Genomic DNA, 22822 nt, shown 5'->3' on the forward strand with positions numbered 1-22822 from the left:
CTTAACTGAAGAAAAGGTAGCATAGCAAAGTTTAAACTCAATCGATGTTGCATAGTTTTGTTTTCTCCAATAACAAATAACAAACTACCGGCAGCTAAAAACCAGATGTTGATGGAAACGTTAAAACTTACCTGGCTTAAATCTTTTCGATGTGACCATGGCTGTCTCCCTTGGATCAAATGTGTTATCTGCAAATGGAATTTACTCAAATTAATATTTTATACACTGTTGCTTCGATTCATCGGTAGCAGCGCATGTACCTGGTTTTCGAGCATCCAAGAGTGAGCTCAAGATCATCGGAACCACATTCTTCGTGGATCCTCTCCCCTTCCCAAGGCTTGACAAGACCATCTGCGCTGCTTCCAAAAGCAAATTCGTTCGTGATCATTTCAGCCATGGGAATATCTGCAGTTTGATCCAAGGCAGCAGCAATAGCAGGGGAGCACGTCCCGCTAGGCCCGGGAGTGCACGCAAGAGAGCCACCTCGGGATAAGTCATCCACCTTGAAGCCAAAAGGGTTGGAAGAGATGAGGCTGAATGTTGGGGAAGATGGACGGCTTTGAGGAATCAACCATTTCGAATCAGGGAGGATCTGTCGGCCGGGGCTCGGTGGGGTGGATAAGGGAAGGAAGGGGTGCTGATTAGGCCCTCCTATAGAAAAAGTGTTGTTATCCCAGTTGGTCTTGATTCGCGGGGATCGGGCAGTAGGAGAGCTTATTGGAGGGGTAACGGGTGCACTGATGGAGCCGCTGTGCATGTAGTGATGGATGAACTTCGATGCTGATGCTGATGCTGATGAAGACGACGATGCAGAGAGGTTCCTGAGCCAGGGGATGAGGGAATTTCCATCGGCATTGTATGCAGATGAAACCGGGCTCGGAAAGGAAGATGACCCTGGGCTCGGGTTGTAAGAAGTGAACGGACTCGGTTGGTAAGAAGAGCAGGGACTAGCCGATGCAGAGCCGCCGCCCATGATGTCCATGGATTCCACTGGTCTGCATCCCTGTGAAGCCAACTCATTAAAACATGTTACCTTCACAAGCTACATATGTATAGAATGTTCAGAATCCAAAACTTGTCACTCGACACTCATCACTAGTTTTCGACTTTAAAACACTCATCATGATCGATCACATATCACTAGTTCAAAGCTTGAATATAATTGATAGAATTAAACATCAAACCTCAGCAAAAAAAAGAAACACAAAACTATTTTACATTATCAAGAGATAGAAAATCCAAAACAGAAGCAAAATGCTTTTAATTTTCAGCTCAAATGCATACTTCTCATCAATATAAACATAAACACTTGTCACTCATCATTAGTTTTCGACTTTTAGTCTCGAAAAACACTCATTATCATCGATCACAAAACCAACCTATTTGTTAAACAGCATTGTACACTAATTCAAAGCTTGAACATAAACAAAAATATTAAACTTCAAGCCTCAGCAAGAAAACAAAAAACACAGATATATTTAACAAAATCCAAAACAGAAACAAATTGTGTTTGATTTTCAGCTCAAATGCATCATTCTCATTAGTATTCAATATACTGAAAAATTACTCAAGATTAGGCAACAAATATCGCTATCAATTTTCTGCAACAAGCAATCTTGACAACATAATTATTACTGAAAAGATTCGTGTTTTTCATTCCAAACAAGCTAAGCATTGCAAACAGTCATGTGCCTTTGCAGGGGCAAATTCTGAGTCCCCAAAATGGGGCCATGGTGTATATGATGAAAGCTGACAGAGGGCCCCAAGAAACAACCCTACTTTAATTCCATCTTAGGGGGAAAATGCAAAAAAGCAAAAGGAAGGCCAAGTAATTCAACAAAGTTTCACGATAGCAGTAAAGAGGATAGATAGTGGAATAGAGCCACTCGGGAAGCAGTAGCTGAAAAAGAGGTCTGCTGCTGCTGCTGCTGCACTTCTTCATCTATCTATGGAAAAAAAGTGAAAGAAACCTCACCACCAAAGATGCTCCCAACAAATTCTAAATCTGTCACACAGAAGAAATAAGATGGCATAGAACAGTAACAACATGTTGAGATTGCACGTTTCTCCAGACATTCCATTGTTTTTAGGTTTTCCTTTTTATTTTCTTTTTCATTCACTAATTTTTTTCCCAATTCCACCATTGTTGAAGAAGAAGAAAAAATCAATAACATTGTGTCCAGAAGAACATACAAATTCTATATACACTGTATTTGAATTGTTCATGGATCTCGTAATGAACATCTAGGGTTAAACAGAGCATTGAATTTTCGAGTTCAAATTCTTCTACTAAACAAACTAAATTCCAACAGAACAGTAAGAATCATGTGTGCGTGTGTATCCTAGAAATCGAATTTGGAGAATAATGGAAAATGAATCAAAATGTTGGTTAATTAAATTAGCAAGTACCTTACGGTAGGTGGTACCGTCAGGTTCAACAGTCCACCCAGCCTCATTGCAGAGCGCCTTGAGGACCTCATTGTTATCGCAATGCTTAGGAAGCTTGTAATTCCCGTAGAGGCGGAGTCCGGCGAATATCTTCGCGGCGATCGCCCTCCGCCGCCGCTCACGACGCTTGTTGTTCTCCCTTTCTTTCCAAGTCGGCGTCCGAGTTCCCCCTGTCATCCCCGCCAACACAAATTACACTCACCGGAAAACGAAAAACTACAAACGAACGTGGAAAATTTACAAAGACGGCGCTCGGTCCTGCGCCATGGCCGGCAATTAGACTAAAAGCAAAAAGCAGCTAGCGGAGAAAACCAGGGGAATAGGGATTCGAGCAGAGCAGGGGAGGGGAGGAATCTAGGGGGGAAATGGAGAATTGAATGATGAGAAGAAACATTAATTAAAGAAGGTAGAAGTTATAGTAGCAGTAGAAGAAGAAGAAGAAGAGCGTAGCCATAGCCATAGGTGGTGCAGGTGATGGTGCAGGTGGGCTACGTCGTAGGCAATTATAACCCCTTTCTCATGTGAATGCCTTTCCCACTATTGACTCAAATTACTACTATAATAATTTTCTTTATACTACTTTTTTTTTTTTTTTTTTCATTATTTAGAATGTAATTTTATGTTTAAAAAAAAATTACATATAAACATATTCAAATATTTTTTACACTGATTTTCAGATTATATATGATTTTGAAATCTTTTGTTATCGTTTTTCAAAATAATTTTATAAATTATATTCAAAAGAAAAAAAATTATGTACAAACAAATAAAATTGTAAAAATTTTTAAATTTTCAAGTTAAAGATAATATCAAATATTTAAATATAATTAAATTTGTTTGCTTTGTGTTTCAAATTAAAACTACTAATACTCACTATTTATCTTATATTATTCTTAATAAAATATATTATTTTTTTAAAGAAAAATATTATATTAAAGTAATACTTAAAATAAAATTAAAAAAAATAAAATAAAACCAACTGATCACACTTTTATAATAACAATAATAATAAAACATTCATGGCATGTGATATTTGGAAAAAATGATGGGTTTATATATATTATTTAAATAAAATATTATATTCAATATTTAATTTTATAAATAATATTATATTTTATTTAAAAATATTAAATGTATATAGCAAAAAATAAAACCATAAAAGAAATGTATTTTTGCCTATGAAAATATTTAGTATGTTGACTTTACATATATATTTTTCAAATATATATCAATTCAGTTTATATAAAACATACACAGCTAGTATGCCTCACTTGTATTTCTACATTTTGGATATCTTTTTAATTATTTTTATAAATAATTAAACACATTTAAAAAAATAAAAAATATTATTCTAATTTACATGATACAAATAAAATACATATAAAAAATACTATTTTTATTTTTTTGTTTTAATGATGTGGTCCATTTTAATTCAACCGTGAATTATAGTGTGAATTATTAGTATTATTATTATTATTATTATTGTTGTTGTAGTTGCTACACACTTGTGTGTGTAAGTGTAATAAATGCTCCCACGGAGGTCAAAAGGTAACAAAAGAATCAAAGGCATGGCCTTTGTTTAAAGGGCATTTAGGGGATCACACACTTTTTTTTCCTTAACCACCGAAAAACACGACCTCGGTCAATCCACACCGTTCATACCAGTGGACGGCGTGGATTCATCCGGACAGAGATAAGTGGGTGGTGGGGCCCAACTCTGGGGGCAGTAGGGTAGGACCTGGACATCTTTAGTTAGCCGCTACATAATAAATAAATAAATGATTATTACATCATCGGATTCGATCCGATTGTCCTCTTTTGCCTTACCAATTTACTATTGCGTCATCATGATTTTCTCACTATCTTTAATAAATAAATAAATAAATAAATCGAAGAAAATACTTCTCTCCACGTATGAATTTTCATTGTAAGTTTGTATTCTTGTAAAATTTTCAAATAGAGAATATTATTTATTTTTTTAAAAAATATTAATATATGATATACTTCATTCTTTATATTGAAATATTATCATTATTTTTTCACCTAAAGTTTTTAATATTAGTATTATATTAAATTATATTAAAAATAATAAAATTATTCCTATTAGTATTATATAATGTTAAAATAATAATAGTTGTGTAATATATTATAAGTTTAAAGGTATTTATTTTATTAGATAAATAGTACTATTATTAAATTAGAAAATAGTAACCTTATTTTAAAATAGAAAAGAATATAAAATAACAATTTTTCAATGCGACAGAAGAAATATATTTATTAATTTATATTTTCTATACAATTCTTTATACATCGCATTAGAAAAAAAAAAAAAAATCCGTTCAAATTATCTTACAAAACAAACATCCCTGCTGCTTCCAAGTCTAACATAAATTGTCCATTTTTTATATTTGGTTTGTCTCACATTATTTGTTTTTTTTTTTTTCAAAAATATGATTATACACTTTAATCGTATTTTATAATTTAAATTTTTTTATTTTTAATCTTAATTAAATTATTTACTTATCATAATTATTTACTTACTAATTAGTACTACTCAATTTTATCTAAATTATCGTATTTACAGTAACGTGAACATATACGGAGGAAATATTTATTAAAAAGTATTCTTTTTAAAAATATCAAATCAAATATTTATTTTTTATTTTTTACTTCCTCTGTTTCACATTTTTTATCTAATATTTCTATTTACGTCCGTCTTACTTTATTTGTTATTTTTTTTAGAAAATATAATTATACACTTTAATCACATTTTAAATTTCATAATTTATAATTTTTAATCTTAATTATACTATTCAGTTATCTTATCTTAATCTATAATTAGTTTATTATATAATAATTATTTTCATTAATACATATCTTAATTATTTACTAATTACACAATATCTAAAACTTTGTGTCTGGGCTAAATGAGACAAATTAGCTGGAACGGATGAAGTATTTGATTTATGATGTAATATATATAAAGTTTAAAAAAAATAAAACGTGTAATTAATTATTTTAATTACTTAATTTTAATAAAATATATACAATATGAATATAATTTTATAGATGATAAAATTTCATATAATACAAATAAACAAAAATAAATAAATATTTATTTATAATTAAAATAAATTAATGTTACGAACAAATAGAAAATTTGTTTATTGAAGAGATATAAAAAATATAAAATTTTAAATAGATTTTGAATGTGTTCCATATGATGTACTCCCTCCGTCTAAAACAAAGTGCAACATTTACTTTTGGCACGAGCTTTTAGGTAGATAGTATTAAGTAGGATAATTTAGAAATTAGGTGATGTGACAGAAAGAGAAATATATATTTTATTTTTTTATTTGGATGATGTGAGGGGATAAAGTGTGGGGTAGAGATTAAGTATAATTAATTATTTCCTATTTTGAAAATATTACAGGGTGTTTGAGACATAGCAAAAAGAAATGTTGCAGGGTGTTTGGGACAGAGGGAGTAATATTTAAAAATAAAAATAAATTGAAAGCATGATATCAATAGGCAACGAAATGGCAATCAAACACACCCTAAAAAATAGTGAAGAGAATGAATGAGAATCATGTACAATAACTATATAAATGTAAATGAAATGTAGAGTTTGTTTGTTTTGTGGAAAAATCAAATATCTATATATTTTTAAAAAATTAATATATTATACATATTTATTATTTTTATATTATTTATAAAATTTCATATACTTCACATTAAAAAAATCTTTTCAAATTATTTTTTTTTTAAAAAAAGTCCCTAATAATTCAATTTGAATTTTTTGTTCAAAATTAAGAATAAGGTGAAATTAACTTAGAGGCAAAAGAAAGAAAGAATAAATCTATCAAATGAATTAAGTATTAGATATTTAGTTTTAATTTAAAATAATTTAATAATTATTTTACTTAAAATTATCAAATTTTTAAATGTAAATTTGTTGTTTTATTATTTTAAACTAAAATCAACTTTATTTATTTGATACAATTTTTTTAAAAAATATATTCTTATTATTATTATTTTACATAATATCACATTAAATATTATTTAAATAAAAATTCAAATCAACATCTCATTTTAAATCAATTTCAAACCATAACCAAACAAACTATATATATTTTTATTGTATTAGTATGAAAAAATACATCAAAAATATAAAAAACAATATATGAGGTTAATTTTATTATTATTATTTTTTTACTTTATTGAGTGTGTAGATTATAAATATTATTTATATATTAGATTAGCAGGTGAATATATTTTATTTTTTGAATAATATTAATTGAAAAATGGGTTATTATTATTATTACTCCCTCCGTCCCACATACCATGTCCACGTTGCCGTTTCTGTCCGTTCCACATACCATGTCACTTTTTTTTCTGGAAAATAATTATACACTTTAATCTCATTTTAAACTTTTTAATTTTATTTTTTTAGAATTTTAATTAAATAAATTAATTATCTTAATCTTAATTTATAATTATTTATATTATAGGATAATTATTTTCATTAATACATTCTTAATTATCTATTAATTACATCCCTCCTAAAATATCGTGTTTACATTGTAGCAGACGCAGTATGTGGGACGGACGTAGTATTATTTTCATTGAGTGGAAAATTCTAAATTTTACAATGGTGAAAAAGTAAAAAACATTAAAAATTTCTAATGTACTTGTTACTATATACATATATAAAGGTGATAGATAAATAATAAAATTGGAATAAATGTAAGAATTTTAAACAAAATATGATGTTAATTTTTGGTATTGCTAAAGGCTACATTTATACAAAACTACCACTTGTACAACAGCGGACCTAAAAAGAAAAAAATAAAATAAAATAAATTGGTGATACAATATATAAATTTAAAATAAAATAAATTAGAAACTCAAATTCATTAAACAATAATAATAATATAATAATATTATGTTTGCATATAAAATTTTAAAATATAAATTAATTATTTTAATTGGATAATTATTTGAGTATTAGTTACATTAACATTTTAAAATTTAAATTATTCACTCACACTTTTTAACTAATAGTATAATTTTAAATTTTTAGTAAAAGTGTAAAACACTATAGGTTCTGTTTATTTTTAAGATATTATTCATAATTTTATTATTTCAATTTTATTTTTTCTTCAAAATATAAAATCAAATATTTAATTTTTATTTATTTTATTACATTAAATTTTAATTTTACATTCAAAATATCATATCAAACAACTATTTCAATTCAAAATTTTACTATTCATAATTAATACTCAAAATCAAAACCTCTCGTGGAAACACACCTTATAATTTTTTTAATGATAGTACAAGTATTAAATTATACTCCAAATTTCTTTTTGCTCGTCTAAAAGTCATATTTAGCTTTTGCTGCATTATATTTAATATTAAAAATATTTTTATATTTGTATAATTTTTTCATATAAATATTTTTTGTATAAAAATATTTTTTGCAATAATTTTTTAACTTATACTATATTTTTAATATAAATATATTTGTGGGAGCTTTTTTTTATGATGATAATAATAATAAAAAAAAATTATATATTAATAGAGGGGGTAGGGGGACCAAATAGGGGTGGGGTCCAAAATGGTGATAGATGTGTCTGCCACCACACACACAGACACAGCCTCAATCCCTATCACACAATCATGCTCACCACTTTGACTCTAATAAAAACACTTTAAAATAAAATATTTCCTTGGTCCCAAATATTGTGTCTGCTACACTGTAGACACGGTATTTTAGGAGATATATAATTAGTAAATAATTAAAAATGTATTAGTAAAAATAATTATCATATAATATAAATAATTATAAATTAAAATTAAGATAACTAATTAGTTTAATTAAAATTAAAAAATAAAATTACAAAATTTAAAATGAGATTAAAGTGTGTAATTATTTTCCAAAAAAGGAAAGTGACATGGTATGTGGGACGGACAGAAACGGCAACGTGGACATAGTATTTGGGACGGAGGGAGTAACACTTTTATCATAATAACAATAACAATAACAATAACAATCAATAACAATAACGACAATGATAATACTCTCTCCGTCTCAATATAATAGTTTTATTTATTATTTTTATTCGTTCCAAAACAATAGTTTCATTTCCATAAATAATCATATTACCATAAAATTATCTCTACTTTTTCATTATTATTACACAATTACTACGTACTTTTTACACTAATATACTCACAAGAGCAAAAAAAAATCATTTATTCTTAATTTTTACCAACTATCAATATAATATCAATATTTCTTAAATCTCGTGCTCAACACAATAAGACTATATTTTTGAGATGGGGAGAATAATAATTATAGATTTATTTGTCCAATACAATTTTTTCTAGGGCTATTTTTAATATATATTTTATCGTTCTATATATAATGTTATATTTTTTATTTTTGTTTGTTCCATATATATTAGAAAAAAATTATACTTTAATTAAATTTTAAATTTATAATTTTGAAATTTATTTTTTTTTTATTTTTTTGAATTTTTGTGCGTATCTATTTATATGAATTTGTGGTTCGAGTTTTGGTAGGAATTGGTATTCATTAACAAAATTGGTGTATTTATGTGCGCAATTTATTTAGGGTTCGATTGCGATTTTTTAAATTTATGATATTAATATTATTAATATAATTTCACATAGACATAAAAATACATTTAGGCCAAAATACAAAATGAAAGAAACCCAATATATTATCCAATCTCATCGTATATTCCCTTCGTCCTATAAGTAAATATTCATTTGCTTTTTTCACGTAGTTTTAAAAATATTAGTATTATATTGGGATATAGTAAGAATAAAGTAGAAAGGACTAAAATAACCTTATTAGTATGTGTGATATATTGTAAATTGCAAGGGTATTTGTAATGTCATGTAGATAGTACAATTAGTAAAAAAAAATGGATACTTTGTTATGGAACGGATTAAAATGAAAAAATGAATACTTTGTTATGGGACGGATTAAAATGAAAAAATGAATACTTTGTTATGATGAGACGGATTAAAATGAAAAAATAATACTTTATTATGGGACGGAAGGAGCATTAATTTGAAGTCTTGACCAACAAATACCACCCACTCAAACTACGTACAAATCTGAATTAAAAATACATACATTTTATTTATTTTCTCTTCTGCAAATTAGAAGCATACTATCAATATCTAAATAAACTCTTAAGATAAGTAAGAATTATACTTACAGATGACATATTTGTTAGATTTTCTTATACTTTTATTCATCAATAAAATATAATATTATTCTTTAATTTACTTAAATAAATTAATGTATATATTTGAATGAGGAAAAGAAAATCAATTCCATTAAGTGATACTAATAATAATAATAATAATAATAAAACTTTTATAGCTTTTTTCAAAGTGCAATTCTCGAACTATACACCCCTAGTCTCAATTATATGATTATTATTGTTAATATTATTATTTAATTTGACAAATATTTAAAATTGGAATATATGTATAAAATTTAAAAAAATGATATATATTTATTTAAATGAAATATCATTTAATCTTCTATAAGATGGAAGACGTGTATATACATATAAGATTTTGATTTTGACAGTACAATTTTAAATTAAATTAAAATAATTGTTTGATATGATATTTTAAATTAAAATTAAATTTTAATACAATATAATAAATAAAAAATAAGTATTTATTTGATATTTTTTTTAAAAAAAATTAAAATAGTAAAATCAGAAGCAGTAAACTCACCCATATTATAATTGGACAAGTACAGCAGATCAAACAGAACACTCCTCACTACACATACCCTAGCCCAAAAAAAAAAAAAAAAAAAAAAAAAAAAGAAAAAGAAAAAAAAACACAAACAAACAAACAAACATGATCACCAAAAATGAAAAATGTTCTAAGGATCTGGGATCAAGTTTTTAGGCTCACTCAAGACATACTTGGGCAATTCATATCTTGCACCTGTTAAAGTTAAAAACATTCATCCATCAAAATCACATCCATCCATTCAATCCAATCCAATCCAACGGCTATAATTTGATCAAACTTTCGTACCTCGTTCGTCGAAGCAAAGCGTTAAATCCGGGTTGTGAACGATGATTCCGGCGCTCTCGATGATGGCTCGACCGAGGGTGAGATCAGCTTCCGCTGCAGCCCGGAGCGCATCCCAAATTTCTGCCTCGAAAATATGTGAAGACGCCTTTTTTTTATTTTTAATCCAAAAAAATTTAGAACAAATTCGGAATACTCACTCATGTTTTATTAAATAGATCTATATTTTATTTATTGTATGATATCATCGTATTAAATTACATTACAAATAAAATATTTTTCAGTTTAAAACTAATGTTGGTTGTAAATACTCCCTCTATCGTTCAAATCTATGCTCACTTTTTCTTTTGGGTTGTTATCGAAAAATATATATATTTTTTTTTAAGAAAAAAATCATTTCACTTTTGTACAGTTTTTTACTATAAAAAAAAAAAACAATTATTACTAATTTTTATTAAAACTCGTATCCAGTCAAACGAGCACACATTTGCCGATGAAGCAGCAAAAGCTTTGATTATTTTAGATGGATTGGAAGACGAAACGTGGCTTTGTTAGTATAAACGGTAAAATAAAAGATTGGCTATTAATTTATTTTATTTAAAGAATATTATTTTAAGATATTTTATCTTGTTTATTTGCATAATATTTATAATTAATAGTACATTTATAACTAACATTAATATTTTTGTGCGTAATTTAATTAAACACAATAAAATTTTACGGAACAGATAGAATATACTAAAATTTACATGTAATTTAAATTAAAACAAGAGTTTCACATAAAATATAAAATATTCTACCCATTTATATTTAATTAGTTTATAATAATGAATTTTGATATTATTATATTATTTTTTATGTAATTAATAACATTTATAATTTTAAAGTAAATTTAATATATATAATTAAAAAAATTAAAATATATATTTAAATATTTAAAAATTATATAGCAATTAAAAAATATATACAATATAGATATCATTTTGTAAAGAATAAAATTTTCTGTAAATAAAAAAATATTTTTGTTTATTTATAATTAACATAAATCAATTTTATAAAAGATGTGTAATTTTAAATATTCATAAAAATATTTATTTATTAAGAGAAATACAAAAATAAAGAGATTTTGAGTGATTCTAAATGTGATTTATGATATTGTGATGATTTATATTTGTTAAATATATTTTAATTTAATAATTTTTATCAAAAATAAAAAAATACCAATTGTTACCCCGATAAACAAAAATAAAAATAGTGTCAGTTGTGATGAAACAGAGGTACAATTTAACCAAAGAAAGTACCTTTCCGGCCACCATAGTGAGGCGCCGTGTCCCAAAACTCTTCTCTCAGCTGTATCAACTGACTTTTCGTGATCGGTTGGGGATGTTTCCAGGCTTTTGGCTTTCGGATATCTGTAACAGTTCCTTCCAAGAACAAACATCACTATTACAAAATCATTCTATTAGATCTAATAAGCATATTCGATAGGGTTCGTTTAACCGCTCTACTTTCTTACCTGTAGAATTCGCCTGCGACGATCCAACACATCCCATCTTCGACGACTCCAACGAATCAAATCAAATCCAATCTTTCGACAAACTCAATACAGACAATCTGAACACAGTAAGTACATAGGCGGCGAAAAGGTTTAAGGAAAGAGGTTCGTACCGATGCTCCATGTATAATGGATTGCGATAAGTCGAGAGCTCTTTAAAGATAATACAGAACATCCTGAAAAATACTGTCCACAAGAAACAACAATCTTCAAATCGAAAACCAAAAAGCAGTTAAAAGTAAAGCTGTTAGTTGGCTGTCAATCTTCTTCGCTTTCTTGTGACCTGCAGTTGGTTCTTCGACTTTATCGAACACGCAATAAATGTCGAAGCGAAAATAAACAACACTTAAACCAACTAACACAGAAACCTCCGGGAAATTTCTGCGCGCAAACAGCCTGAGGATGATAAATTAGGCGAGAGCGTACTAAGATAGGCGCAATGCAGAGTTTAAACAGTTAATCTAGTCAAGAGGCGGGCGAAAAACAGTAGTCTACATTTCCTTAAAAGAACAGAACCTCGGACAGAATCAATACCCATACTTGCTCCGGAAATTGTAAGGATCGTATTTGGCGCTGTCGTAGCCGCTTGGCTTGATCTCAGACGGCTTAGGTGGATCGAGTGCGGATGATGCTGTCGGATCCCCGGTTTTGTCTCGGTGTCGATGTTTTCTTTCTTTCTGACCCTTCGATCGGATTTGTTCGTACTGAGGAGCTTCACCTGATCCGTAATATTCGGCGTACTCCTGTCGTTTCGAAGATCGGTGCTTGGTCGATGGAGATGGATCTTTTAACGTAGACGACCTCGTTTTCGGTGGCCTGACTTCGGAAGAGAATCTGTCGCCGTAAATCGGTCCATTTGCTTGCCGGGTTTCGGCGAGGGGAGTCGGGGCTCTCTGCTTCAAAGCTGAAGGAGGTTCGGGTTCGTCTTCAGGCATAATAAGAGAATCTTTTAGAGGAGTTAGGCCTTTCTTCGAGATCCTCCTATTAAAAGACTGGGGAATGAAATTAACGAAGATGCCGCTGACTGCTTCCAGCGCAAATTTGGCGAGGTCCCAGATCAATTGTCCGAATGACGGCCACCCAGCTATTTGCTCGTCTTCGGCTGTCACGTCGACGGGCGTTGGTATCTCGTTACTCGTCGATTGGTCGTTGAGTTTGCCTTCGGTGCCGCCTTTCTGAATATTCGAAAAATTTATTATTTATAAACCGGAAAATTAATCTAACGTAAACGACAATATATATGTTTCGGATATGCATAAAATCGCTTTAATATTACCGTCGACTTGGGGAAAAACGAGGTGCCGAATCCTTGTTGTAGTACGCACGTCGTGTATCCAATTAAGATGGCGCCAGCGACCATAAGAAGATCTGCATTTACGAGGCTTAACGAATTATTTAACGAACTCCTACTACAAGACATTGTGTCGAAAATTTAAAAGACACAAAAAGCCGCGGAAGTTTAAAGCAATCGACAAACCTGCGAGTGAGCCGGAGCTGTTGTTGTAATAGCAATCCTCCTTGCTCAAGGAAATTTGACGAAGAGCGGCATTGCCTCGATCAATAACTAACAAAGAACATGTAGACCTAACATAAATGACGTCAAAATCATTCGAGAACTTAGCGTCTTCACTAGGACCGTCATTGTATCCTGCAACGTGCGATTTTCCTCCAGCAATAGTCGTCACGCCTGTAACGACGGATTTTCAGGTTTAGGTGCCTTTTAGGGCGAAATTAACATTAGTAAGGTTCACAAATAGAAACTCGTTAGCATTGCGACAACCTGATTCCCCGATCTTTCTAATCGCGAGATTTGCTGTATCGGCAACATAAACATTCCCTTTATCATCCATCGTAACACCCTTCGGGTGATTAAATCGAGCATCACTTGGTTTTCCATCGACGTGGCCCGTGCGACCCTGGAATGATCCAGCAACCAACCTTGCCCTGCTATCTGTATTCATAAGAAAACCGAGCTGTGATTTGGGAAGCTAGAAATGACTGTTTACGACACGTGTGAACATCTTATCGAAATATATCCATGCGGATCCTCGATTACTCATTCAACGACATAATCCACTATTAGCCAAGGCAATTTCTATACCAGTAGAAAACAGAAGGGTCCGAAATTACTAACAAAAACCCAAATCTTGTACAGTCAAAGACATCTTCAATCGACAACACAAAATTCTTAGGAATTTGTCTTCGAACTCACCCTTTTAAATTTTCAGCATTTGTCCTTGTATTTATATCTAAACTTGGAAGACTTTTATATCTTCAAATTATTAATATCAAGTTCGAGTTTTGCCCGAATTTTACCTTTTGTGTTGATTTTTGGAATCTACTTTTCGAAAAAAAAAAAAAACATCTGTACCTATGTTTTCAACTTTGTACTCGGATTATTCACAATTTTTTTATTTCTCTAAAAACATCATATTCGTAAACCTATTTTTAACATATTAGATCAAAAACATCGCATATCGCCTATTTACGTCCCATCAAATATCTATATTTAATTCAAATTTTTACTATTCTCGAAATAGACTAGAATACTTCCAAAAACAAATTTACACAGCCCAAAGACTCACAGTGCGACAGTGGGGGCGTAATTCGGACAATGTTGCTGTTAACAGCATCCACAGCAAAGAGATCTCCATCCTGCGAGACACGAATCTTGTATGGCACAGTTCCAAGTTCATTCCCTTCGACAACGGTCTCGACTAAATATCCATCTTCAAACTGCAGGACATTTCCATCTGCAAGAAGCCCAAACAGACGAGACAATAAACAGATGAAAATTAAACATCTTCCACCACATTCCAATCCAAATATCTCCTGTAACTAAGAACAACCCTGCCAAATTCCTATCTTACACTCCATTCTCCCAACACAAATCACGTTCTCATAAAATGAAACATCCAACTTAAGCAAAACCAGTCAAAAACTTCGACACTGCAAACGCATTGTTACATTGCAAAATTTTAGAATTGCGTATATTAACAATGATACAAACTTGATAGACTCAAATAATAACAGTGGATAATAACCGAATTAAACTAATCTAAACAATAAACCAAATATACAAAATATCTCAACATCCCTTCAAATAGTGGTGTTGCAAACTTGAGTTTACTAAGAGACATCGAAAATGGTGTAGCCAAAATCGTTCACTGGGTCAGAATAAAAAATAGGACTCGCTCGCAATAAAATTAACAACCGAAAACAAACTCTCTCACAACGAAGTTAGAATGAAGTAGAATCAGAAATAAGACTAGTTCACAACGAAGTTAGAGTAAAAAACAAAGGTCACTTTCAACGGAGTTAAGAATCGGAAATAAAACTCTCAAAGCATTTTACAGTCTGCAAATAAAGTCTAGAGACCTCAGGTAACTTCCGGGTTGAATGTACCTGGAGGATGTGGCTATAATACTACGTTAATACGCCCTCCCCGTCCCGTAACTACGTATCAATTTACTTTTTGTATATTAGACTTTAAATATTAATATTATATTTATAGGCGGTACAAATAAAAATACATTTATTAGTGTTTTATAATACAAATGTTATTACAAATATAACAATATTTTTAATGTTATAACAACTTAAAAGTCAAATTGATACCTTGTTAAAGATTAAAGAACAGAGAGAGTATTACTCCCGGATACCGTATTTTAGGAGGAATGTAATTAGTAGATAATTAAGAATGTACTAATGAAAATAATTATCTTATAATATAAATAATTATAAATTGATTAAAATAACTAATTAATTTAATTAAAATTAAAAAAAATAAAATTTAAAAATTTAAAATGAGATTAAAGTGTGTAATGATTTTCCAAAAAAGAAACTGACATGGTACGTGGGACGGACAAAAACTGCAACGTGGACCTGGTATCTGGGACGGAGGGAGGGAGTATTATTAATGGAAACAGAGGTATGGTTGTCATATATTCAAATAATAACAATCTAATTTAATTGATATAATCAAACAAATCTAATATAAACCATAAAACAAATATCTAAAATATATCACAACACTTTGAAAAATTAACAAAGATAGTATACTACCTGACTGATGGGGTATTCTGGAGGAAGACTTGGTCCATTTTACCAGGGACGACAGGTGCTTTACCAACGGCCCTGAAAAATAATAATAATAATCTTCTCAATAACTAACTTAAAAATGGCTGTATCAAGCTATCATTCAGAAATGCACACAAGAACAAGCACATCGATTCAATAAAATCCCCAATTGCATAAAACCCTAACCATAAAATTAGGGTTTTATGTTTTTTTTATTTTTTTCACGGTTAGAGCAAACGTTTTATTTATTCATTTATTTTTACAGGAATCGAACGAGAGGAATACATTACCCGCTGGAGCAGCTTCAGCTCGAAACTCAACGATGGAGGCGATTGAGGAGGATAGCAAAATGAGAAACAATAGGACCGACCTCATTCTTGCCTTTTTCAAGCTTTCCCCAAAATTGAAGCTCCAAAAAATACCTTTTGGTGTATTCTCAACGCAGATCAGAAAAAAAAGGGCACAAATCAACATTTCCGAAGGTAATTCACTCCAGATTTCTTCATGTAAACGAGAATTGAAGCAATGTGGCGTAGATTGCAAGCACGGTGAATTGCAGTTCTCGCCTAAAACCGACGGGATTTACAATTCACACCACCGCCATTGCTGCTCCGTCGCTTTTGGCTCTTCATCGGCTCGTCATGATTGCGTTCTTTTGGGAGAAATTTGGAAACGAAAAGGCGCAACTTTCGAGGAATTTGGGAAAGTCGAATTCAGTACTGACAGCAGTGATGCTTTTACACTTGAGAAAGGCGAAATGAACTGTGAACTGGTCTGAACTACGCGCTGCGGTGATATCCCGCCCGACCCGATTACTCGTTCTGGATAATCCAGATCCGATTCAACGTTCACGCAAGCACTAGCACTAATTGTATCGGGAATTTTGGATAAGTTTTCATTTCGGGTGTGTTTGTTTGGAGGTTTGGATTTTGGATTGGGATTTGAATAGTAAAAATTTTGAATTTGAATAGTTGTATGATGTGATATAAATAGGGTTTGATGTGATGTTTTGAATGTAAAATTTTTAGTATAATATAAAAAATGAAAAATAGGTGTTTGATTTGATGTTTTTGAAGGGAAAAAATTGGATAAATAGTGGAAATCCTCCAAAATCCTTCAAACAAACACACCCGCATATCATTTCTGTGTGATTGCAAAAGGTAATAAAAATTCATAAATGGACACTACTACTAAATTATTAAAAGTAAATTATGCTATTATTATTTTATTATTTTTTATATAAATAAAGTTGCTGATATTTAAAATAATTTTAGTAATGTCTTACTCCTCCGTCCAGTTAAAAAGTAAAAATATTTTTATCTTGTCCAATTACAAAGTAAACATTTTATTAAATACCTCAATTTTTTTCATAAATACCTTTACTTTAAATCATATTATTACTTTTATACCAAAAAACAAGGACATAAATATCATTATATTATTTTTAACTACCTATTATAATTAAAATATTATTATTTTTTAAACACCACGCTAAAAGTAAGTATATACTTTATGTGTAGACGGATGAAATATATATCAATAAAATATATTATTTCATAAATAATAAAATTTTATAGTATAATATAATAAATAAATATATTTATTTATTTATAATCACCTTAACATTAATTTTATAAAAGAACAAACATTTTTAATTATAAATAAAAATATTTATTTATTGATGAGAGATATAAAAATAATAGGTTTTGAGGGGTATTAAAAATTTAATTAAATTTATTTACATTTGTTAAGATGAATAAATTTATAAAAATAGAAAGATATCATCTTTGAGACGGCCAGAAAAAAAATATCATCTATGAAAGACCGAGGGATTAATAATTATAATAATATTATTTTATTTTATCCATTATATATTTGTATTAAATATTTTATGTAAAAAATACACATTAATTAAAAATAAATTAAAATATTTTATTAATAATAAAATAAGCACAAAATACTAGTACATAATAAAAAAACGTACTAGATTGTTCTATTAAAAACCCTAAACTGCAATAAATATATTAAATTTCTTAATTTTTTTTTTAAAAAAACTTCTAATTATTTTTTAATAATTCTTTCAACAATTTTTCCTTAAATGCTTCTTCATTTGGAGTCGGTTGATAATTTGCAAGTAAATTGTTTAAATTATATATTTTTTCAGTTGATTCTTTTTTATTGCTTCAATTGTTATTTCATTTTTTGTTCTTGAAGGTAGATGATTTGTTCTTATTATTTTGTTTCTGTTTGATTCTTTCTTCTTTTAAATCTACAAGACCTCCTAAATATGATATAACTTGTGTATATGTAGCTTCCATATCTGCAAAATATTTATCGTAATTGTTAGAATCTTGATACTTTTCTATACTATTTTTCCCTTCTTTTTACTCGCTTGTGATTCTTCATAAGAAGCTTTGAAACTCCCTCGCCATTTTGGTTCCTTTTTTAACTGACGTCATGCATGTTCAAATACAAATGACTTTCGACCATCATCGTAATAAATATTGTGTGTGGTATTTAACACATTATTTTGAGATTGTCCACTAATTTTTTGTCGGTTAGCTTTCTCATAGCAATTAACAAATTTTGATATTGCTTGATTAATTTCATGCCAACGAGACTTACATTGAGATATGGCTCTTGAAACCCATTGATTTTTTTTATTTTCGTATAATAGTCCACTACGCATTTTCAGAAAGTAGAAGTGTTTTTTTATCGGTACTTATAATGGTATCTTTGTTTGTGTTGAGCCATCCATTGATGAGGAGAATATCCTCTTTTGGGCTCTACGTTTTTCTTGTATCTTCGATAGAACTGATAACTTACACATCTTCATCATCTTATTTATCAAAATTGTGAATAGGAACTTGTGTGCTAAATTACGGGATGTTCACACCCTCACTTCTTTGGTTTGAACCACTTCTTTAAGTAGCCGGACGTTTGGAGATTGGTTCATAGGATACGGTGTACCATCAATTGGTCAGAAGTTTGAAGGATGAGAAAAGTTTAGACCAAATGAAAAATAATGGTTGTGGATAATAAAAATTGGTGTAATTCGGTAATTTAGGTGATTGTTTGAATATTGAGAGTTTTGTGATCTTTTTGTTCCCCAATATTTTCATAAAATTTTAAAAGAAAAAGAAGTTTGAGTTTTTGATGAATTGAGATGCATAATTAGATAAAAAATAACTAGAGGAATATTACATATACTAACATATGCACACCAATAGTATATTTATATAGATTTTTTTGCTCACATGCATTTGTGTCGTCATTTCATTGTACTAAAAGGTATTAAAAGCATGTTTATTTTGTGGGATAATTTGAAATTATTTTTTTTATTTTTTTATTATTATTATTTTTTTTATGTTGAGGTATGAGAAATTATGTAGAAATATAGAAATAATGAATTTGTGTGATATATTAATATTTTTGAAAAAATATGTGTTTTATTGTTAAAAGAACACACTTCATTGTACTAAAATAAAATGATTCTTTAGATTTTGTATTGTCATTTCTTATAATTAATACACAGTGTATATCATATTACTTCATTATACAAAAAAGAATTAATCATTGAGCATGGTATTGTCATTTCTCGAATTAATATAACTAACATACAATGCATGTTATATCTCCTTCATTGTATTTAAAAGAATTAATATTATGTTTAAATTTCAGTATTTACTTGTTATGTTAATTTTATTAGAGACTGAAATTATGGTTATTTTCAAATACCTTTTTTTTTTTTTTTTCAATAGCTTCATGTAATTTTTCATAAATTAATTTAAAATAAATTATCTATAAAATCATACATAAATAAATCTATATTAAACACTAATAATATGAATGTAATATTAAAATTTTATTTATTAAATTATTTTAATTTAAGTATTAAATAACTATTATTAAAATTATTTTATTAAGTAGAAAATATTATAATGTGTATATAATATATTATTTTAAAAAGTATTATAAAATATTATAAAGTTTGTAGTAAATAAAATAATAAATTTATTATATAGAATAAAAAAAAATCTGAGGAACGCGAAACTCGGTTCTACAATGTGAGTAAAAAATTGAATGAATTTTTCATGAGTTCTTGAGCTGACTTGATATAACGTGAAAGAGAAAGAAGACTCGGGAACAAAAAATTATATTTTGCATTTTTTATGGTCTTATAGTAAAATGTCAGCCGATGGTTTAAAGAAAATAAAATGAAGTTCAATAGGTGTAATCAATTTTCTAAGAAAGACGAGTCAAATACTGTACAAATTGATTGTGCGGGACAGTCTTGTGAATACGGTGGATACTTAGATTTTTATAGTAAAAAAAAAAGAAGAAAGTATGTTATCTTTATATTCAATTATTTTTCAATTTTTTTATTATTATTACTCTCTCCGTGTCCCGGATACGTATATGTTACACTGTAGACACGGTATTTTAAGAGGGGTGTAATTAGTAGATAATTAAGAGCGTATTAATAAAAATAATTATTCTATAATATAAATAATTATAAATTAAAATTAAGATAACTAATTAGTTTAATTAAAATTAAAAAAAAAAATAAATTAAAAAATTTAAAATGAGATTAAAGTGTTTAATCATTTTCCAAAAAAAAGGAAAGTGATATGGAATATGGGACGAACATAAACGACAACGTAGACATGGTATGTGGGACGGAGGGAGTATTAAAGTGTGTAATCATTTTCCAAAAAAGGAAAGTGACATGAAATATGGGACGAACAGAAACGACAACGTGGACATGATACGTGGGACGGAGGGAGTATTAAAGTGTGTAATCATTTTTCAAGAAAAAAGAAAGTGACATGAAATGTAGGACGGACAGAAACGACAACGTAGAAATAGTACGTGGGACGGAGGGAGTATTATTTTGTTAAAGATGACTCAAAGCTTTCATAGTTATTTAAAGCTCGTATGGAAATAAAAAAAAAAAAATACAGTTTTCTAAAGAAAAAAAATTAATACAAGAATATGTTTACTTTCAACAATATAAGAGGTTCTGCTACTGTTTAGTTGTAGTTTGATCATTAATCTTTTTGTAAATATATATTCAAAGAAGAATATAAAAAATTCGAAACATTTTTTTCTCAAGAAAAAAAAAAAAAAAAAAAAAACTAAAGTCGCGACTAATCTTATGATCCGCAGCTTGCAAGATATGTTGGCGATCCGATCCTTTCCACGCGTTATTCTACATCGTGTTTATGCTATCGGTGTGCGCTTTATTCTCGAAAACTTGGATCGAGGTCTCGGGATCCTCCGCCAAGGATGTCGCAAAGCAGCTCAAGGTATGTTCTTGGCTCGCGCTAATTCAAATCGAATCTCTATTCTGTAAAAAACTGTTCTAAAACGCTGAGCTTTCCAGGAACAGCAAATGGTGATGCCGGGGTCGAACCTGTACAACCAGCTGAACCGCTACATCCCAACGGCTGCGGCATTTGGCGGGATGTGCATTGGCGCGCTCACCGTTTTGGCGGATCTCATGGGCGCGATCGGCTCCGGGACAGGAATTTTGCTCGCCGTGACGATTATTTACCAGTATTTTGAGACATTCGAGAAGGAGAAGGCGAGTGAGCTTGGCATCTTCGGGTTCTAAGGCTGCGCCGCCGGTCGATTTCTGGCCGGCCGGAGCTGCCGGAAAGTTTCGACGGTTGTGGGAGCGGGAAGAAATCTGTCGGATATTCCCACAGAAGGGGAAATATTATAGGTTTAAGTTAGTTTAGTTTGTTAGCTTGGCTTGCCTAGAATCCAAAATATTTTCCTGATAATTTAGCAAATTTTGAACTACAGAAAGAACAAGGCTAGTTTAATCTTGAAAATGAAAATAATAAAAATAATAATTATTATTATAAGTTAAAAATCAAATAAAATAGAGAATCTTAGAATTTGTTCTAATGCATTTTTAATCTAATAAGATTACAAGCACATGGCTTGTTATTTTATTCCTTTATAATTTTATTATCATAATTTTAATAAATAATAGTAATTTTTTATTATTATCTTTTTAGTATTTTATATAAAACCTTTTTTTTTCCTCTCACCAAAACTTTTCGTTTTCTTTTTTGTGAATGTAACTTAAATTAAATACCAAAATAAGAGACGATTATTATTATTATTTTTTATCTAATTAAAATTACATAATTTTTAGAAGACATATATGTTTTTTTAAAGGATAAATTATATTATGTTTCAATAAAAATACACAGAACACTTATGTTTTATTTATTGTATGAAATTTTTTAAAATAATTTTTTAATAAAAAAATAATTGATCAATTATTTATTTTATAATTTTTATAAATTTCAGATGACAAATTATCTTCAAAATTTATAAAATTAAGAATTAATTAATTATTTACTTATTTTATTCCTTTAAGATATTTTAACTATTTTATTTATATAAAATATAATAAAACAAAAGGATTTTATGTAATAACTAAAACACTAGTGTTTTTCTATATAGGGATATTATATAATTTACTATTTTTAAATCCTCGGTTCTGCGGTAAGTTTGACGGGTGTTTTCAGGTAAGATCGGGTAGGGCCGGTCCAATAAGTATCGGGTCGGGTATAAGAAAATACCATCCCTAGATAGCTCTTGCTGTTTGCATTAAAAAAAGTA

The 22822-nt window shown here is 29.1% G+C and overlaps 4 protein-coding genes across 5 annotated transcripts; 1 reads left to right on the top strand and 3 right to left on the bottom strand.

Moving 5' to 3' along the window:
* Position 1: 1 nt before the first annotated feature.
* On the bottom strand, positions 2-2936 carry LOC127266166 (BES1/BZR1 homolog protein 4-like). Its single transcript, XM_051296327.1, has 3 exons — positions 2410-2936; positions 261-1003; positions 2-188 (listed from the first exon to the last, which is right to left on the bottom strand). Exons 1-3 carry the CDS (start codon positions 2623-2625, stop codon positions 185-187), a joined length of 963 nt encoding a protein of 320 aa, XP_051152284.1. The 5' UTR covers positions 2626-2936; the 3' UTR covers positions 2-184.
* A 7172-nt stretch (positions 2937-10108) lies between these two features.
* Positions 10109-12404, bottom strand: LOC127266168 (uncharacterized). Of its 2 annotated transcripts, none has more exons than XM_051296330.1 (4): positions 12062-12404; positions 11847-11969; positions 10549-10668; positions 10109-10455 (listed from the first exon to the last, which is right to left on the bottom strand). In XM_051296330.1, exons 1-4 carry the CDS (start codon positions 12096-12098, stop codon positions 10391-10393), a joined length of 345 nt encoding a protein of 114 aa, XP_051152287.1. In that variant the 5' UTR covers positions 12099-12404; the 3' UTR covers positions 10109-10390. The 2 variants fall into 2 exon arrangements, with proteins under 2 accessions (XP_051152287.1, XP_051152288.1); XM_051296331.1 differs by having other exon boundaries at positions 10111-10455; positions 11847-11957.
* A 138-nt stretch (positions 12405-12542) lies between these two features.
* Positions 12543-16947, bottom strand: LOC127266165 (uncharacterized). The gene is made up of 7 exons (XM_051296326.1): positions 16471-16947; positions 16166-16237; positions 14686-14853; positions 13881-14051; positions 13578-13787; positions 13377-13468; positions 12543-13275 (listed from the first exon to the last, which is right to left on the bottom strand). The coding sequence occupies exons 1-7, from the start codon at positions 16652-16654 to the stop codon at positions 12628-12630; spliced, it is 1545 nt and encodes a 514-aa protein (XP_051152283.1). The 5' UTR covers positions 16655-16947; the 3' UTR covers positions 12543-12627.
* On the top strand, positions 16822-21797 carry LOC127265868 (uncharacterized). The gene is made up of 3 exons (XM_051295885.1): positions 16822-16896; positions 21358-21489; positions 21567-21797. Exons 1-3 carry the CDS (start codon positions 16822-16824, stop codon positions 21795-21797), a joined length of 438 nt encoding a protein of 145 aa, XP_051151842.1.
* The last annotated feature ends 1025 nt before the right edge of the window (positions 21798-22822 follow it).

This window comes from Andrographis paniculata, unplaced genomic scaffold, assembly GCF_009805555.1.
Source record: "Andrographis paniculata isolate CXL003 unplaced genomic scaffold, ASM980555v1 Contig74END, whole genome shotgun sequence".
Taxonomy (NCBI): domain Eukaryota; kingdom Viridiplantae; phylum Streptophyta; class Magnoliopsida; order Lamiales; family Acanthaceae; genus Andrographis; species Andrographis paniculata.

What these genes read in the sequence shown, in the direction of transcription:
- LOC127266166 (XM_051296327.1), bottom strand. Translation starts at nt 2,625, where the DNA reads ATGACAGGGGGAACTCGGACGCCGACTTGGAAAGAAAGGGAGAACAAC. An exon ending in ACGGTACCACCTACCGTAAG is followed by an intron (nt 1,004 to 2,409) that starts GTACTTGCTAAT and finishes TTGGCTTCACAG; the next exon opens with GGATGCAGACCAGTGGAATC.
- LOC127265868 (XM_051295885.1), top strand. Translation starts at nt 16,822, where the DNA reads ATGATTGCGTTCTTTTGGGAGAAATTTGGAAACGAAAAGGCGCAACTT. An exon ending in ATTTGGGAAAGTCGAATTCA is followed by an intron (nt 16,897 to 21,357) that starts GTACTGACAGCA and finishes GCAGCTTGCAAG; the next exon opens with ATATGTTGGCGATCCGATCC. An exon ending in ATGTCGCAAAGCAGCTCAAG is followed by an intron (nt 21,490 to 21,566) that starts GTATGTTCTTGG and finishes TGAGCTTTCCAG; the next exon opens with GAACAGCAAATGGTGATGCC.
- LOC127266168 (XM_051296330.1), bottom strand. Translation starts at nt 12,098, where the DNA reads ATGGGATGTGTTGGATCGTCGCAGGCGAATTCTACAG. An exon ending in GTCGCAGGCGAATTCTACAG is followed by an intron (nt 11,970 to 12,061) that starts GTAAGAAAGTAG and finishes TGTTCTTGGAAG; the next exon opens with GAACTGTTACAGATATCCGA. An exon ending in GCTTTGCTTCGACGAACGAG is followed by an intron (nt 10,456 to 10,548) that starts GTACGAAAGTTT and finishes TAACTTTAACAG; the next exon opens with GTGCAAGATATGAATTGCCC.
- LOC127266165 (XM_051296326.1), bottom strand. Translation starts at nt 16,654, where the DNA reads ATGTTGATTTGTGCCCTTTTTTTTCTGATCTGCGTTGAGAATACACCA. An exon ending in AGCTGAAGCTGCTCCAGCGG is followed by an intron (nt 16,238 to 16,470) that starts GTAATGTATTCC and finishes ATTATTTTTCAG; the next exon opens with GGCCGTTGGTAAAGCACCTG. An exon ending in CAGAATACCCCATCAGTCAG is followed by an intron (nt 14,854 to 16,165) that starts GTAGTATACTAT and finishes GGCTTCTTGCAG; the next exon opens with ATGGAAATGTCCTGCAGTTT.